This window comes from Plectropomus leopardus, chromosome 13 (assembly GCF_026936395.1).
Source record: "Plectropomus leopardus strain MGB_pleo_1.0 chromosome 13, ASM2693639v1, whole genome shotgun sequence".
NCBI lineage: Eukaryota > Metazoa > Chordata > Actinopteri > Perciformes > Serranidae > Plectropomus > Plectropomus leopardus.
Genome location: NC_142188.1, coordinates 15,782,008 through 15,799,788, shown reverse-complemented (window position 1 = coordinate 15,799,788; position 17,781 = coordinate 15,782,008). Strand labels below are relative to the sequence as shown.

The window sequence follows — 17,781 nt, the reverse complement described above, 5'->3', positions numbered from 1 at the left end:
AGAGAGATGTATGTTAGATCAATCACAAAAGACGCTGTGTACAACATCACATCTGTGCTACCCTAATTCCATCACATATACACCTGAGTTAGATTAAGCGGTCATAGAAGTCCACTGAAGTTTCGACACTGATACACATTCAATAACATTCACATGAATTAGTCTCCTGATCCCTCCATGAATTTGTCTCAAAGGCTATCACCAGAGAACAAAAACAAGTTATGATCAATGCTGGACCATTGATCAGCTGCTTACGTAATGCAATTGTTAATGACGTCTAAATAAGGATTTACTATTTGATTGGCATATATAAAAGGGGGCAACTAATTTAATGATTGATGGCATGCTAAATGACTGTCCTTTTTAAAGCATTAGATTTTGGGCAAGGCAACATGACATGGACATCACTTGACTTTTGTTGTCCTCTGCAGGTAATGAGAGAGAAGGGCTCATCAGAGGTGTTAAACAAACTGTACGACACGGCTATGGACAAGCTGGAGGGTGTAAAGAAGGATTACGACGCCCTCAGCAAGCGCTACAGTGAGAAGGTGGCTAACCATAACACAGATCTGAGTCGCCTGGAGCAGGCCGAGGAGGAGAACCGCAGGCTGCAGAAACAGATGGACGCGCTGCTCAAACAGCGAGACTCGGCCATGCACTACCAGCAGCAGTACTCCACTTCAATGAGGAGGTGAACGCATTTATCAGAAAATATGAAATGAGCACTATCATATCCAAAATAATTATGTCGATATGTAGTAAATATTGTGCTGGTTTCACAACTTAAATCAGTGTAGCAGAGGAGGTGATGACCCAGCACCTGTACACACACATAGCACTGAGATGAGCTACACTCAAGCTGCTGCCAGCACATCATTTTATATGAGCAGCTCATAAAATTCTTCACCGAAAATGTTCACCATCTTCCTCCTCTTCCCTTTCCAGGTTTGATTCAGTGCAGCAGGAGCTGAACAAGTCCTCAGCTCAGAACAAGGAGCTGCAGAGAGAGATGGAGCGCCTGCAGTCGGAGGTGACGCGCTACAAGAACTTGCAGCTCAAGTCAGCCAAGGACTGTGAGAAGTACAAGGAAGAGAGGGACTCTGTCTTCAACGAATACCGTCTCATAATGAGTGAGAGGGACCAGGTGATCAAGGAGCTGGACAAGTTGCAGACAGAGCTGGAGGCAGCAGAGGCGCGACTCAAAAACACCTCATCAGAGAGAGTGGTGGCCAGTGAAGAGTTGGAGGCGCTCAGACAGGTATCAGGCTCAAGGGTGTGTTAAATGTACAAACTTGACTTTATATTTCAGCTGATGCACTTTGAATATCAACAGGAAGGCTAAACATGAGGAGTATTGCTCCAAAAAGCATCCGTGAGAAGTTCTCATAACAAACAACACAAACAATTTCATGCAGGAACTCATGGATGGCATGCTGAATGAAAAGCTCAAAAGAATAGTTTGACAATTTGGATAATTCACTCTCTTGCCAAAACTTAGAGAAGATCGATACTGTTCTTGTGTCATGAGCTTAGCATAAGACTGGAAACTGTGTGAAACAGCGAGCCTGGCTCTGTCCAAAAATCTGCTACAAGCAGCAACCTCTAAATGAACAAGTTATATCTTGTTAGTTTAATCCAAAATGGTTATGTGCTGGACTGTTTCTGCCCAGGCTCAGTTGCAAGGCAACCTGTGAAGACTCCAGGAAGTTAGTGGTCCTGGCCAAGAAATAGTCTTACATGTAACGCCCCTTAAAAAGGGAAATAGATGTCTTTTATATGAAGATAAAGGAGTAGAAAAGCTGCTGGGTCTTTGTAGTGGTCACATACAGATGCTCTTTGGACACTTCAGATATGTTTGTTTCATCCTGTTGAAGTAGGTTCTCAGTCAAAAAATATAGAAAGTATGAAAATGCAAGCCTCCATCAAAAACAATCCAAGGCACACTGAAGTGTGAAGTTCGTGCAAAAATTAAAATGCTTTAATTTTACACGGCAATACACTGTAGATCAAAAAGACCGACAAATTGCAACCCAAAGGTCTTCATCAGGGTCATTGATTATTGTTTTCCATACTTTTATTTTTGTACATATTGAACAAGCAAGATATAAACTAATTTGATCTTTAAAGGTACTGGTCGGCAGATTTTGGTACCTATGAACAGAGGCAAGGCAGCTGTTCCCCCGGGTTACCAGTCATTATGTGACAAGAGTACTTCACCTCAAAAATGACCATTTGCATATCAATTACTCACCATTTGTTACTTTGAAGTTATGAAAAAAACAGTGTTTCTCGCATGCCTCCATGGTAAATGGCGAATCCAGAAAAACACCATCACGATGACCTGAAGTCATAGGGGTCTGTTTAACAACAGCAAAAATAGGTCCAAACATTCATTTACAAACACTCACTCAACTCAAGCAGTAAAATCTGTCTGATTTATCCAGTGGTATGCTCAGAACTTCCCAAAAACATGCATTTTTGCTAAATTATTACTTTATCAAATGCTTTCAACTTCAATGTCCTGAGAACTGCACACATGGCCATGCATGAGACTGTACAGAGGTATTTTAAAACGTAATGTTTAGCGAAAATGCATGTCTGAGCATACGACTGGATAAATGAGACTTTGATTATACTACGGTGGTGTGAGAGCATGTAAACAAATTTTTTGATATAGTTTTTCTTTTTTTGTTTTTTTCCGTTCACTGTTGAGGCATGTGAGAAAAAGTTTTCATCATGAATTCAAGGTAGCTTACAATGAATGACTGATATACAAATGAATATTTTGCAGGTGAGGTTTTCCTTTCAGCTGAGATAACTGGCTGCTGGCTCCAGCTACTTATTTACTGTAGAAATATTCGAGAGGTATTGATCAACTCATCTAACTCTCTGCAGCAGGGTGATTGAATGTATTTATAAGATGTTAAACCATTCCATTTTAAAGTAATCATTTATTTTTCAAAAACTGGATATAAAGCATTTTGGAATAAAATGGTTCTTGTCATGAGTCATCAATCACAACCTCCCGAAGAGACTAACTGTCTTACTGAGGCTTTCCTGACTGAACTATTTCCTCTGTGAGAATTTAATATCAACCTGTCAGGTTTTCAGTGCGTCTGTTCATGTTTTGATCCTTGCATCTACTTTTCAGTCTGTGGATCAAAGGCCATTTTCTCCGATGACGCTGCACAGAAATAGTTCTGCTTCTTTTTGAAGATTATTTCTCAACGCTCTTGTTGACAGACAAAAGAGATTCCTAAACTAGTGCTGGATCACTCTGCATTGGCCCTCAAATATATATATTTTTTCACATTGCATTAATGACTCACAGCGTTGAGGTGCCCTCATTCCATTGTGCCCCTTTTGCATCCCCTACAGGAGTTGAACTCGTCACTGGTTGACCGTGACAGGGCCATCTGCGAGAGGAACGAGCTGCTGGAGAAGTACTGCCACGAGGTGAAGGACAAGGCCGAGGCTCAGAAGGAGCTGAGCCAGGCTTGCAAGGACATCGAGATGGTCCGGGAGGAGAGGGACGTGGCCCGCAAAGAGAGGACGGAGGCCATCATTCAAAGGGATCAGCTGCTCCGAGAGTACTATCAGGCCAGACAGGTAACAAACGGCACCATAGATTTGACAGTATAAAGTCAAAGGTTAGACACATGATAAAGAGCTTAGTGCATCCAGGGAGCTGTCAGTTGGTGGATTACAGTATGTCAGGAGGGTGACCCTTAAGCAGATTTATGTCACACCTCTGTGTGCCCACTAGATGGCCCTCTTAACAGTCATTTTGCAGGTCATCTGTACTTGAACCCTCAAGACCTTAACCCTTGACATCACTTTTCTTGTGTTGCTTTCAGATGCTTTTCAATGTAAACCTTTGAACCCTGAACAAATTTGTTTGATTTATTTTTCAAAAACATAGGAAAAAGGGCCATAAGAAGCTTACTGAGAGGGTTACATAAATTACAAGAAATAAACACAATTAGAAAATTATTATATACAGCTTGGAAAAAAATTCTAGAGAAAAAAACCTAGGGAAATTGTATTTATAAATACCATAATTAAATATTTTATTTTATTACAAAATGATTATAATTTTTAAGTACTGTTTTTCTTGTATGGTCTTTTTTCTTGACTTTATGTTACTTTTTTTTCTTTTTGCTAATTTTCAGAAATTTTCCTTGTAGGTTTTACAAATTTCTAGCTATTTTTTGGGTTATTTCTTCTCAAGCTGCTCTTTGGCTTCTTACCATGTTTTGAAAGAAATTAATTACACCACAAAAAAAATCTGCTCTCAAAAGCAAGGTAATAAAAGCAATAAAATGGTAGGAAATTACTTAAAATATGCAAAATTATCTGCCAACAAAACAGGAACATTTCACATGCTAAGATTTCTTAAACACCTAAAAATATCTAGTCTCAAAGAACCCCCAGATATTGTAAATATATGCAGTCATACTAAAAACAAGTGCATTTGTCTAGATACAAAGAAAAAAAAATAGAATTAGATTAGATTAAAAAGAATTAGTTTCTTACTCTGTAGGAAAATGTGCTAAAGTTTAGCAAATGCTTGCCTTGGTTTAATATTTCTATCTTAAAACTTGTTAGCTACATTTAAGTACATTTATCTTGATAAAAGATTGTTTTTTTTCTCAAACCTAATAATATCACTGGTCATGGTTTTGCGTCATTGAGGTCAAGCAAAAATCAAGCATATACTGTATTTCAGCTTACTTAGATTTAAAATTTGACACTATAGTTGCTTAGGCTTCAAAGGGTTAAATATGCACTATGGTTTGTTTGACAGTCACACACCTGGAGAGTTTCCACACCACACACTTAAAACTCCAGTATGTTGTAACAAATAGAAAAGCAACAGGTTTAACAACTAATCTCATATACCCAATGTTCTTAGAAACAAGACTCGGCCACCCTGGACATGGAACGAGCCAATAAGGAGATTGAGATGCTGAGGAAACAGTATGAGGCCATGTCCCAGGAGCTGAAGGAGGCCACACAGGAGGCCGAGGTGGCCAAATGTCGACGGGACTGGGCCTTTCAAGAGAGGGACAAAATTGTGGCGGAGAGGGAGAGTATCAGGTCAGTCTGTGTGTGGGTTTGTTAAAGCCTTGTGACAGACAGGAGGGCACATATCTTTATTCTCACATTTGTTTATATGTTTATTTGCAACTACACATGTATAGAAAAGAGAAAATGAAAAAGAAAAACTGTGCAGGAGAGGTTAGAAGCCAAACATGGCCTATGGAGATTTCTCCTTACCCAATTAAATAATTATAATCATTCATTAAAAGAAAAAAAATGAGACATAGATTGCATAATTGGTCAAAATTTCAAGACTAAGCAGTAATAGAAAGTTGCTAAAAATCTACCAATGACAAAAAAAGTTTGTATTTTCAAAGTGAAATGGGTTACAAAGTAATCAATGAAGTGCTATGAGTCTTTATGAATTAGAGTCCTTTTCAGAGGTTTATCTTCTCACCACTCACTCTCTCTCCTCAGGACTCTGTGTGATAACCTGCGGCGGGAGAGGGACCGGGCAGTCAGCGATCTGGCCGATGCCCTGCGGAATCTGGACGATATGAGGAAACAGAAGAATGACGCGTTACGAGAGCTCAAAGAGCTAAAGTGAGTGTCCATCATTTTTCTAACGCTTCAGTTATGATGACTGGAAAGAGTCATATAAACAGTGCATGAAAAATCCTCCTGCATTTGAGCCAGCACAGAGTATTTCCTCTATGCAGCCAAACTTGGTGTTTCTTTGTCTCTATAAGCTGTTGTACTCATTGTGTGGCCGGGCATAAACTGTGATATTCTGCCTTCGGAGACATCATGGAGCTGTTTGTCTGGCACCATTTCCACACGCCCAGATTAAAAGTGTAATCCCAAAAAGCGGCAGTATTTTGGACACACATACACATTTGGTTCCTCACTGACCCTCCCTGCATGTTTATATTGCATGTAAAAGCTCCCTCTGCTGGCTGAAGTCAGTATGACAGCCAGTTTTTGAGTCAAAGCACAGTATGGAGCATGCAGTGACTTTGAGAGTTTGTTTCTCTATCCTCTGAAAAGAACAATGTAAGATTGGGGTTTTAATGTCACAGCTACCCCCAAGGCATGCCTCAGTAGGACACCATATATCTTACTGACAGTTAGGCATTGTGTGCTTTCTACTTTTAGTTTTATTATGAGCAAAGATAGATTTGATTCCCTGAACCTCTAAACAAAAGGTGTTTGCTCATGTGAGAGGACACAAAAAATGTTTTGAGAAGTTTGAGCCTAATTCCACATAAAAAGGTCAAAATATGTATACTTTCTAAATATCTGCACCCACAATTAAGGGTGTTCCATATCATAGCGTTCATTATAATAGTGGTATGATTTTTAATATGATAAGAAAAAAAATATTGTGATAAAGGCAAAATTCAAACTTATTATTACCCATGGCAACAACAAGCATTGCTGAGAGCAAATTTGCTACCGGTTATTGTTAATAATTGTTAATGATATTTTTTTGTTCATTTTTTACTGAATATCTGAAGGCAAACTGTCACATTTCTGCTGACTATAACACTTTTTTTTTTGCAATTGGATGTTAATGTAATTACTAATAAAATATCTTAATATTTTTCAGTATTATGTCATCATTAAGAATATTGTCATTGCAAAAATGAAAATATATATTGTGATGTTGTTTTAGGGTCATATTGCCCACCCCTATCCACAGTGATCCACACTGTCATGAAAAACAGTACGCTTTTGGTTAAAGGAATTTTTTCCAGTGTACAGGCTGGTTGTGTGTGATTCTCTCTCTCTGCTGTCTCTGCCCATCCGTCCTCAAGTGACTGACCTTTGACTTCTTGTGCGATGTCCTCCTCTGTTAAGGGAGAAGATGGAGAGCCAGCTGGAGAAGGAGGCTCGCTTCTGTCAGCTAATGGCCCACAGCTCTCACGACTCAGCCATCGACACAGACTCCCTGGAGTGGGAGACGGAGGTAGTGGAGTTTGAGAAAGACAGGGTAAGAGCAGTGCTCAGCTCTCATTACTGAGAATGATTCGGTGAAACGCTCGCTCTCCTGAGAGCAAGTAGAGTGCTAAAAACTAGATGTTATTATAATAAGTTTGTTAAAATGACATTTTTATTAATTCCTTTTACAGGACGACATGGATTTAAAGGCACTTGGGTTTGATATCGCTGAGGGGGTAAATGATCCGTATTTACCAGGAGATTGTGGGATATTTGTTACAAGGGTGGACAAAGGAAGTATCGCAGACGGAAGGTTAAGGTATGAGTCGCCTCATGAAGCTGTCCTTTCGTCCTTTTCTGGACTAACAGTTTATTTAACGCCTCATCACCCCTCCTCTTGTGTTTCCAGAGTGAATGATTGGTTGCTAAAGATTAATGACATGGACCTGACCAATAAGGACAGGAAGCAGGTAGTGAAGGCTGTCCTTAACGGGGGAGGGTTGATCAACATGGTGGTACGAAGAAGGAAGTCTCTGGGAGGACGGCTCGTCACTCCTGTCCACATCAACCTCGTGGGACACAAAGGTATTTTAGGCTGGTTTGCACCAACGGGGACTCATTTTTAAACCCAATAGTTTATCTTTAAATCACGAAGCATCACATTCTGAAACTAGTTTTAAATTAAGAAATATTACATTTAAACCTCCCCTTAAAGTTCAGTTTAGTTTTGATTCTTAACCTAGATTAAATTGAATTCTGTTGCACCAACACTTTAAAGTCATGTGATATAGTCTTAACTTTAGACTTGCACTTGAGGAGGTTTGACTTTTATAATGGCTGCATTTTTGAGATGGATTGAGCAAAATACTCGAGTTCCTTGGATTTAAGAGACAAACTCGACCCTATTGAATAGTATGATGCTGCTGAATTTGTCTCTTGTTTTCTGTTGAAACAATCTGCTAGTTGTTGCCAGGCAATCCCCTTTTTTTCCCGTGTGTGTCTATTTATTATCCTCTATTTGGCTATATTAGCCCATTAAGTTTGTCAACAAGTTTTTTCTCGAAGGAGGAGAAATTACAGTTTCTCTGCCGAGACATAATAAGTAATACTAGGATAACTAACTGACATATTAGCCCCCACACCCCTTTTAATAGCCATGCAGCATGTACATTTATGTGATTATGTATTTATGTATGTATGTTTGTGTTTATTTTATTTTAATTCAATCCAAGTCTTATTTATTTATAAAGCATTTAAAAACAACGGACATTGACAAGAAGTGCTTTGCAAAGATAATGAATAAAACAGAGGCGCATCAAATAAAACAGTCATAAATTACAGAATATAAGTAAATTTATTTCACAGTTTCTTGTCAAATTCATAACACAAAAATAGCACTGAGCAAACAACAAAATAAACTGCAGGGGGAAAAAGCTACGTTTGATTAAACTCTTTTAATTTTGGTTTATGTCAATAAACGTGGATTAACTAAAGGGAGATTTATTTTTAATTGTGCAACGGAACTCTGCTTAGTTTTAAATCTCTATTTAGTCATTTTAAAACTAGTTTTTCTGAACTCTGATTAGAGCTAATATTTCATTAAATCATTCCTTGTTTGTGCACCCCAGAGTGCTAATTTCCATAGCTTGCTTTGTCTCGTCTCATTACTATGCTTTATTGACTGTTTGTGCTTCAGTTTCTTTTCATGTTTTCTTGTTTTTAACCCCATTTGCTGCTTCTGTGTCTTAGACAGTGGTATCGGTCTGGAGAGCGGTGTGTTTGTCACTGCCCTCGTCCAGGGCAGTCCAGCGGCCAGGGAAGGCTCTCTCACAGTTGGAGACAGACTGATTGCTGTGAGTCTTTCTTCGCTTCTATAAAATCCTTTTATTATTTTTTTTATACTCCTTTCCCACATCTACTGAACAGCTCGCACAGGTTACCTTTGGCTCTCTAATCCAGGCCTCGTTCCATTCCAGCATCCGCGCTCCAAACCCAGATAAGGTGGGATTTGGTCGAGGATGTGAAGTAAGAGGAAATTCTCCTGCTTTGATTAAGTCCTCAAAAACTTGCAGCTCTACAGGGCTAGGTGGAGCTGTCCTCACACACTCACACAGCTGCAGTATACTCACACTTGAGCAAGTGCAAGAGAAAAGACAAGTGACAGAAATGGAACTATGCATCCCCTTCTCTTATCTTCGAGAAATGACCCTGTCTCTTAAGATTAGCATAACTCCCCTGTCAGTTTTAACTTGAGCATGAAACCTGTGCACTACCTTTAAGTCGCAGAGCACTTAAATCTCTTTGTTCAGCATTTAGTGGCACAGCCGTCTCCTCCATGTAGCCAGGGAAGTGATATGCTAGATGATAGCTCAGCTGCAACTACAATTAGCAATGGTAAGTACAGATGATGCGTTAAGAGATCTTAATCGTGCAAGAGTATCGTATTTTAACATGCCCTTGGGAATGTTAATCACATTAGTGTATCAGGTTATATATAACTTATTAAATGCTTAAGCGTGTTTGCAAAAAAAAAAACAAAAAAAGAGTCCAGAGTGCTGAATCTGCAATTAAATATGCATTGGATGCAATTGAATGTCACCAGCTGAACTCTGGCTCAGAGGTGAGCTCAGAGACGCTTGATAAAATGTGTCCGATTTGTTCTAAGTTAAAGCAGAAAGCTTTTCCTGAACTTGTTACATAATAAATCTCAGCCATAACTTATTACCGACTTTTCTCTCTAATATTTCTGACCGTTAAAAAAAAAAATCCTCTCAAGTCAAGCCCATTGTGATGAAAATGTGCAGATTGCAGTGTGAGGGTTCTTCAGACTAAAAATGTGCTGGCCTAGATTTCTTGTGGTTTCCTCACCGCAGCGGCGAGATGCATCTCAGGCCCCAGGCAATCTAATGTTCAGGAGATATGTCACCTGTATGTGTTTGCTGATGTGTGTCTATTTTAATAACACTGCCAATAAAACACAAACACTCTCCTTAGAGAAATATAAAAGGAACATGAATTGCTTCAGTGTTGAAGGACCTGTCCTTATTTCCGCTGTCTTTTCTCTACTCCCCAGATAAACGGCATTGCTCTGGATAACAAATCTGTGACAGAGTGTGAGGCTCTGTTGAGGAGCTGCAGGGACTCTCTTAGCCTCTCTCTCATGAAGGTGGGCCACACTCATCTCTCTTTCTGAGCTACTTTTCTACTTCACCCATGCCGAAAATCAAGATCTTTCTGTCTACTTTTTATTATGTTTTTGGGTTATCTGTCTGTCCATCCGGAGCATTCTTGTGAACGTAATGTCTAAAGAACATCTTGAGGAAATGTCTTCAAATTTAGCACAAACATCCAGTTGGACTCAAGGATGAACTGATTTTTTTTGGGGGGTCAAAGTTCAAGGTCACTGTGACCTTGCATCCATTTCATTCATGTCAATGCATTATCTCATGAACACCTTGAGGGAACTTGACACAAACGTCCACTTGGACTGAAGAATGAACTCAATTAAAATCTGGTGGTCAAAGGTGAAGGTCACAGTGACATTTGTGTGACTTTCACACAAATGTCAGAGGTCAAAGGTCAGCTGTGCGATCATAATGGTATGCAAAAACACTTTTCTTGCCATTATTCAAGATCACAGGTCAGAAATAAAAAGGGGAGACACTTGGCCAGACACTGAATTGATGACTAATCTTGGGTGCCCACCTTGAAATTGTGCTGATTGTATAGATCTTCTGTGCTGTCGGTGGAAAGATGTGTGTGAAGCATCCATGTTTTCACAGACATAGATGTAAACTGTAAGTGCAACTTAACTGGTGCCCAGAGGCATACAACCATGTAGCGGTTTATGTAGTTTATGCCCTACGTCGCAGTTTCACAACCTTTATCTCTATCATTTGTAAAAAAATGGATTATCTGATGCATTACCAAATAATTTGTCAGTGTATGACAACAGTCCTTCATCTGTCCTTCCTGCAGTTCTTCCCTCACAGCACGTCAGGCCAGAACATCTTTGAGAGTCTGCGAGAGTCCTCCGAGAAGTCCAACGGGCGCATTCACCTGTCTGAGATTCACTCCCGGAACAGCCGAAACCTCAAACACAACAGCTCAACACAGACCGACATCTTCTGCCCCGACGTTGGGAGCACCAGCACAAGTAGCATCTCTGGGGAGAGGAGGAAGGTCAGAGGGGAAACCGATGAGGTGTACAGCGACATCAGCAAGCCGTTCTCCACAGGTTCCCTCCACGCCACTGGCCTTCGGCCGGCCTCTGACCTGGGCACTGGCCGCTACGGACCCAGTGCTTTCCAAGAGTGCTGTCCCTACACAAAGGCTCCCTCCTCGTTGCCCTTTGACCCTGTCTCTGCCTCGGACTGCATCCCAATGGAGACGGCGCTGGAGAAGAAGCACAGTGGGGGCACTTGGCCCAAGATGATGGTGGGAAGTATGTCGGTTGCACCAGATAACACCAGTCCAGTCACAGCCGCAGCCCAGCTCTCCATCTACAAATCACCCAAACAGAGGAAGTCCATCTTCGACCCAGACACTTTCAAACGCCCCGAAACCCCTTCCTCTAAGATGGAGTACATGGCAGCCAATCAGATTGCAGCAGTAGCTGCCGCTGCTGCAGCTTCCCACTCCCCACAGCCTTCGAAGACAGATTCCCTCTCCTCCTCATCCACCCCGACTCCAACCCCTCCAACCCCACCCACTCGCAGCGACTCCTTTAAGTTCAAACACAAACATCAAAGCAGCTCTGCGTCTGACTGCACCATCACCTCTGACGGCAAGGGAGAGGCTGCCGCCTCCATGGCAGCAGGAGAGAGCAGGGAGAGGAGCGAGCGTGAAAGAGACAGGAATGGAAACCACTACTTCTTGGACGGCAAGGTCCTGACCTCGAGGAAGTCATGTGACGAGGACATCGGCCGAACCAGAGGGGAGGAGCCAGAGGTGAAGAGGCCACGTCCTAAATCTGCCCCCGCCCTTCGACGTAGGATGACCCCACAGACCATCACACTTCCCTCCTTCCAAGTGAGTCCAGTTGTATGCTCAGTGCTTCACAAAACAGACGGGCCTTTCAGAAACGTATCTATGCTCTCTTCAAGCCAGACTCCAATAACAAAAACAGCGATTTTACCTCGCTGAACATGGGAGCTGCTGGTCCACTGCTGCCTCGAACTGTGGTTTGCTTGTGTTGTTGTAAGACTTTAGTGAATCCAAACCAACCCTTTAAAACAACTAATCACGACAGCAGTAGACCAGCAGCTCCTGTGTTCAGTGAGGTAAAGCTGAAGTCAGTGCCAGATTGGAATGGCATTTCCCACCTGGTGAAAAACTTTTCCTCTTTGAAAGAGTATAAATGATGCCAAAAAGACCATTAACTGCTGTTTTTTAAACAACCTTTTTGAGGTGGAGGCTTCAATTTAAGCCCATTTGGATTTTTGCCTCTCACTGCACTATAAAGTGTTTTTGCTTTTTGTTTTTTGTCATTTTGTGTATTTTAGATTTAAATAAATTAAAAGAGAGCATAGACAAGTTTCACTCCCTGTTCAGTTTCCCGTCACAAAGGGGCGTCAGTTTTAGAGATACGGAGCCTATGACATTGATAAATGATGAGTTTTTGTTCATACTGCACGAGTTGTGTGAGAATTTGTAAACAGATGTTTTGATATAGTTTTGCTGCAGATCTTATGACTTTAATTCAGCAAGAATTTCCTCCATTTTTGAATTATTGGTTCACCATGGAGGCACGTGGAAAAAAACCCAAATGTGGGGTAAACAACATAAATACAAATGGTCATTTGGGGTATCCGGTTTTCCTTTAAGGCCTAAAAAAATGGATTGATAATCTTACTTCTGAAAGTTTCCTTTGACCCCTGTATAAATTCAAGGCGGTTTGCTTAGAGGCATTTCCAAACAGCTTCGTAGAGATGAAAAAATAACACATCTGAGAATTGTTTGAATTCAAAATGAATGAGACCAACATTTCAAATCATCCCAGTGGGCCAAAGCGTCCATTTTGTAATAGAATTTACAGCCCCGTCAGAGTTATGCCTCTGGGACTTGCCTCTTAGCCAGCGTGTCGGAGTGATTGATGCTTCTGCACTGGAACAGCTACCCAACCCAGGAGCTGAGTCAGTGCCTGGGGCTCAGACAACCATGCCTGGCTACCTCTTCAGGCCTCGAAGCACACAGGAGAACGCAGTGGGGATAAATGTTCATTTTACTGTTGTGGGATGTTCACGCTGTCATTTTTCTCATATGGTACGTGTCTCCAGCAAAGGGTAGAGGATTTCTCCCAAGACTTAATAGTGTTTTGTTACCCTACAGGGAGAGTGATAACCGTTTGTTTCTGTCATTCATCACAGAGCTACTCTAACGATGAGCATTCACCAGAGCCCAGAGACATGCTGCGTTCCTCCCCCAGCCGCTCCCACAGGCACAGCGTCGGCTTCGTCCCCACAGTCTACAATGGCACCCTACCTCCTAGTGAGTTTCTCAAATGTTTACATAAACACACGCTTACATAATCTCACCATAATCATACATAGAGTGCTGCAGGGATGGCATTTTTCTGTAGGCTAACCCGCAAGCTAACATCATCCAGGTTCCCTCGTCAAAAAGCCTGTGGGATTTTTCCATTGGATTTTGCATTATTGCAGAAAATAAGCTTTGTGGTAAACACGTTTATTATACATTTTGTTCAACAAAATAATTTTTACAAATTTTTAAACGAATTTTGTTATGTGTATGAATTAGTTACAGTATTTCTTTTCTTTGGATAATGCCCATTTAACATAAGGACAAATTTTATATTCTGTAGCTGTTGTTGTAATCTTGTGTATGAAAATGTGTGTGAAATGTGGAACTTGTCTATGCTTCCTTTACGAGGCTGTAAAGCGTGTTTGGCACGCCTTGATGTGATGACGTTCTGTAGTCCCATTTAGCCGCTTGTTAGCAGTCCCCTTTTTTAAGACGTAAAAGCTTTAAAGTTCAGAAGTGGGGTATTTTCTGATTTCATGTATGTCTTAGAACAAAAAATGTAAGCCTCTTCAGCTTGTGTTAACCACAGACCTCATTTCAGGCTTCTAACCAAAAACCCATTCAAAAAACCCACTGACTTTGAGACGAGGGAACCGGAGGAAACACTAATTACTTTCAGTGTTTTAGGACTCATTACTGGGGTTCTCTATTCCCCCCCTCTTTAACATTGCGTGTGTGTTTTACTCATGTCAGATTCAGCCCACCGGGGTCTGGCTCCTTGCCCCGCTGTGACGGCCGTGATGAGGAATCCAGTGTACACGGTGCGCAGTCACCGGGTTCACACCAGCAACTGTCCATCTGTCGCCTCGCAGATATGTCACCAGCACACCCACACCAGGTTACCTCCTTTTCACACTCACCGTTTCTTTGACCCTTAAAACCTCACAGGCTCTTAAATTGTCGGTTCAGTGTTTCTGCTGGGTTTCTGTTATGATGACTAATACTTCATAATTAGCGTATTTCCTAAAGGCAAAGTCACATAATTGAATTTGGGTTAGAGCAGTAAAGAATTTCCTACCGTTGCTTCCATTTTAATATTGTGTAGTTGTGATTTAGCTCAGCCCATCAGTTTAATTAACTCTGAACCGTAAAATATCTTAAATGTTCAAACAATTGTATCAGCGTTGCATGCATAACTTTATGAGTGTTTCCTAAGGCTTTTTTTTTTTCTGTAGCCCACAACACCAGGGTCGTCTGAGCCTGGACCTGAGCCAGCAAAAACGCACGAGTGACTACTCTGAATCCTCGTCCTCACGCAGCAGCAGAGCTTCACACGGTACAAACTCACTGCCCTCCAGCGCACGGCTCGGTCAGTCCGACACTCATGCACGCACACACACACGTAAAGGTCACAGACTCGGTGCCCTTTTTCGTTTTGGATATTATGTCACAGCATTCATTCTTGTATCATCTCATCCCTCTGCCAGGTTCTTCCAATAATGTCCAGTACCGCACAGAGAGGATCAAAATCCCTTCCACTCCCCGCTACCCTCGCTCCATGCTGGGGTCGGACAGAGGTACTGCGCTCACCACTACGAGTTTTAACCGTTTAGACATCAGTTTTGATTTTATGATATTATATTTAAAATTTGTTATACATTTTTTAATTTTATTTTATTTTTCACACTTTCTTAAAGTCATTTTTTTGTCTTTTTGTATTTTTTTTTTTTACTTATTTTTATTATTTTATTATTATTACTTACTAATTTGCTCTGATTTTAAAGGGATAAAACACTTTAAAACCCCATCAATCAAGCTGCACAGTTGCGGCTATAGGTCTAGTCTTATTTACTTCTTTTTAATTCAACATGGTTTAACTCAATCAGTCTCACTGAGTTATAAGATCATTGTCTTTATAAAGTTTTAAATTGAGGTTTCTCGCCACCAGAAAAACCTTAAATGTCAAACTTCTATGTGGTAATCTCGTTGAGACACCTGAATTGTACATTTTTGATCATCAGTGTGTGCAGTTTGTCAGCATGTGTGATCAAGAGCTGCAACATTTAGCTGATTAATCGATGAGTCAGTTTAAATAAAATTATTTGACTCTTATTATTTGTTCTGTGAATATCGATTATTAATTGTGGTCACTTTTCAAGCAAAAGTGTCAAACAGTTGCTGGTTAAAGCCTCTTAAATCTAAGGCTTGGAAAAAAAACAACTTGAAGATGTTAGTTTGGGCTCTGAAAAATCGTGATGAGCATTATCGGTGGATTAATCGATAATGAAATATTAGATGCAGCCCTAGTTTGAACCTTTCAGTCTTTTTAACCTTTTGGTTACCATCAGATTCTGACACTTTTATCTCCTCTGCACACAACGTTAATGTGCATCCTGAGTGCACAGATAGTGTTCAGAGAGAAAGATAAGCTACAAATTGCTGACAGGGAGCTCAGTAATATTTCCTTTTTTAAAATAGATTTTTTATTTATTTTATAACTTAATAACACAGTGCTCTCCACACAACACACAACGACAATTTATAGAAATCTGATTCTGAATGTGAGATGTCCTTTTAAAATGCACACACCCTCATTCAGTCCTATTCTGCTCCTCCTCTCCTAAATCCAGGCTCCCTCTCGCACTCTGAGTGTAGCAGTCCCAGTCTCATCACACCTCCACAATCACCACTCAATCTGGAGACTTCCTCGTTTGCCAGCAGCCAATCGCAAGGCTCCATTTCCACTTTACCTCGGATCTCGGTCAGCCCTGTGCCAATAGGGGAGCGCAGGAAAGACAGGTATGAGAGAAACGAATATTGAGAAGCAGTACACCAGAAAATAACTGCCCAGTTGGATGACGTGTGCACCAGTGTGACGGTGCTGACTGGAAAATTTACATTGGCAAATTGGAAGTTGACAGATCACAGATGACTTGTTCAGAATATTAATGAGATGATTGTTATTGGTGTCTAGTTGATCAGTGCAGCTGTGCTTTAGGACTGTGATACTGAGAAAAGGGCTCTGCACATGGTGTAGCTGTTGGGTAACTGATGGAGAGTGTGATTATCAGGATCACTTCAGAAGCAGGTAGGATATGGCCTACGTCTGCCCTCAGGGATCCTCTTAGGCTATTTCAAAAGGCGTTGCCAAGCAACAGGTCTATCCTGGTCCGAGCTGTGCAATCCCACATTGAAATTCAGATTGAAATCCGATTAATACTCTCAATAATTTTATGGAAGCTTCTTGCTGTTTCCAAAAAAAAGAAGCAGATGTGTTGGGATTTTATCTCTTTCTTTCTTTCTTCCAATATTTCTGTCCCATTTTGCATTGCTGGCACCTCTCAGTCTTTTACGCTGTTACTGTCTTTGTATGATATCTGTCCTCCATTTTGCTCTTTATCTTCCTCCCGCCTCTCTGCAACCTTCCAGATCTCTTTACCGTAACAGATCTTTTCTAAGGATTCCTCTGGCTGCAAGGCCGAGGTTCTCCTCTCTCAGGAGCCTCAGGTTCGTTCTCCCTTATAGTGCTACAAACAAGGGAATGCCCCCCCCCCACCCCCACACCCACACCCTCGAGTTCACATCGTGCACATGCTTCAGTGCAGCTGATTAGCAGAAAACAGAGAGAAACAGAATAGTCTTGTGCAGTTTATGGGATGCAGAAGAAGAATTGTGATGTTTTCTATCCTCCACAAGAGCGTGGTTTAATATTCAGATTGCAAGCTCTTTGCATGCCTCAATATTAGTGCCTAAGGAAACCAAAAAAATAGACATGATTAGCTACACTTGCTGAACTTCAAAGGTTCAGTGTTTACATGTCTGCACTTGCCTCCCTCCATGTCGAAAAAACCCACTTGAATCTCAGATATTGCATGCGGTGTCCATGCCCCATGATGACGATGTGGTCAACATGCATGTTTGTATTTTGGCCCTAAGTCAAGTCACCTTTTTATTCCACAGTATATATGTTATGCAACGGTATTATTATTCAGCCTTGAGCTTCTGGGTCATGGTCTTGTTTGTACACCACCACTCTGTTTGCCCCTGTCTCTGGCTGCTAATCCATTCCTCTTACCTGCCTACATGGAACTGTATGCCATGTCCAAAGCCAACTTGTAATTAAGACACAGAAATTTCATGCAAATCTTCATGTGAAAGGGTTTCATTTGCCTGTGTTATGATGTTGCACACAGTGTGTCTTCACTCCAAACCTGTCCCTGTTCCTCTGTAATCCAGACCTAAAGTGGCGTTTTGGAGTGATGCTCAATTTACAGGCCTGGGGGGAAATGTAAGCTCGGCCTCAAAAATTCTTTA

General features: G+C 41.1%; 1 protein-coding gene across 4 annotated transcripts in view; it reads left to right on the top strand.

Annotated features, from left to right (window-relative positions):
- The window catches only part of dlg5a (discs, large homolog 5a (Drosophila)), a 48,236-nt gene that overhangs the window by 19,019 nt on the left and 11,436 nt on the right, over positions 1–17,781 (top strand). For 2 of the 4 annotated variants that reach the window (XM_088086499.1, XM_088086497.1), the window contains exons 6-22: positions 432–691; positions 946–1,258; positions 3,379–3,609; positions 4,916–5,100; positions 5,521–5,646; positions 6,904–7,036; positions 7,176–7,303; positions 7,394–7,569; positions 8,734–8,837; positions 10,058–10,150; positions 10,963–12,015; positions 13,353–13,473; positions 14,221–14,365; positions 14,703–14,836; positions 14,955–15,044; positions 16,098–16,266; positions 16,897–16,974. In XM_088086499.1, the coding sequence (XP_087942625.1) occupies positions 432–691; positions 946–1,258; positions 3,379–3,609; positions 4,916–5,100; positions 5,521–5,646; positions 6,904–7,036; positions 7,176–7,303; positions 7,394–7,569; positions 8,734–8,837; positions 10,058–10,150; positions 10,963–12,015; positions 13,353–13,473; positions 14,221–14,365; positions 14,703–14,836; positions 14,955–15,044; positions 16,098–16,266; positions 16,897–16,974 (3,539 nt within the window). The remainder of the gene's footprint in view (positions 1–431; positions 692–945; positions 1,259–3,378; positions 3,610–4,915; positions 5,101–5,520; positions 5,647–6,903; positions 7,037–7,175; positions 7,304–7,393; positions 7,570–8,733; positions 8,838–10,057; positions 10,151–10,962; positions 12,016–13,352; positions 13,474–14,220; positions 14,366–14,702; positions 14,837–14,954; positions 15,045–16,097; positions 16,267–16,896; positions 16,975–17,781) is intronic. The other 2 variants (XM_088086500.1, XM_042501797.2) reach the window with 2 other exon arrangements.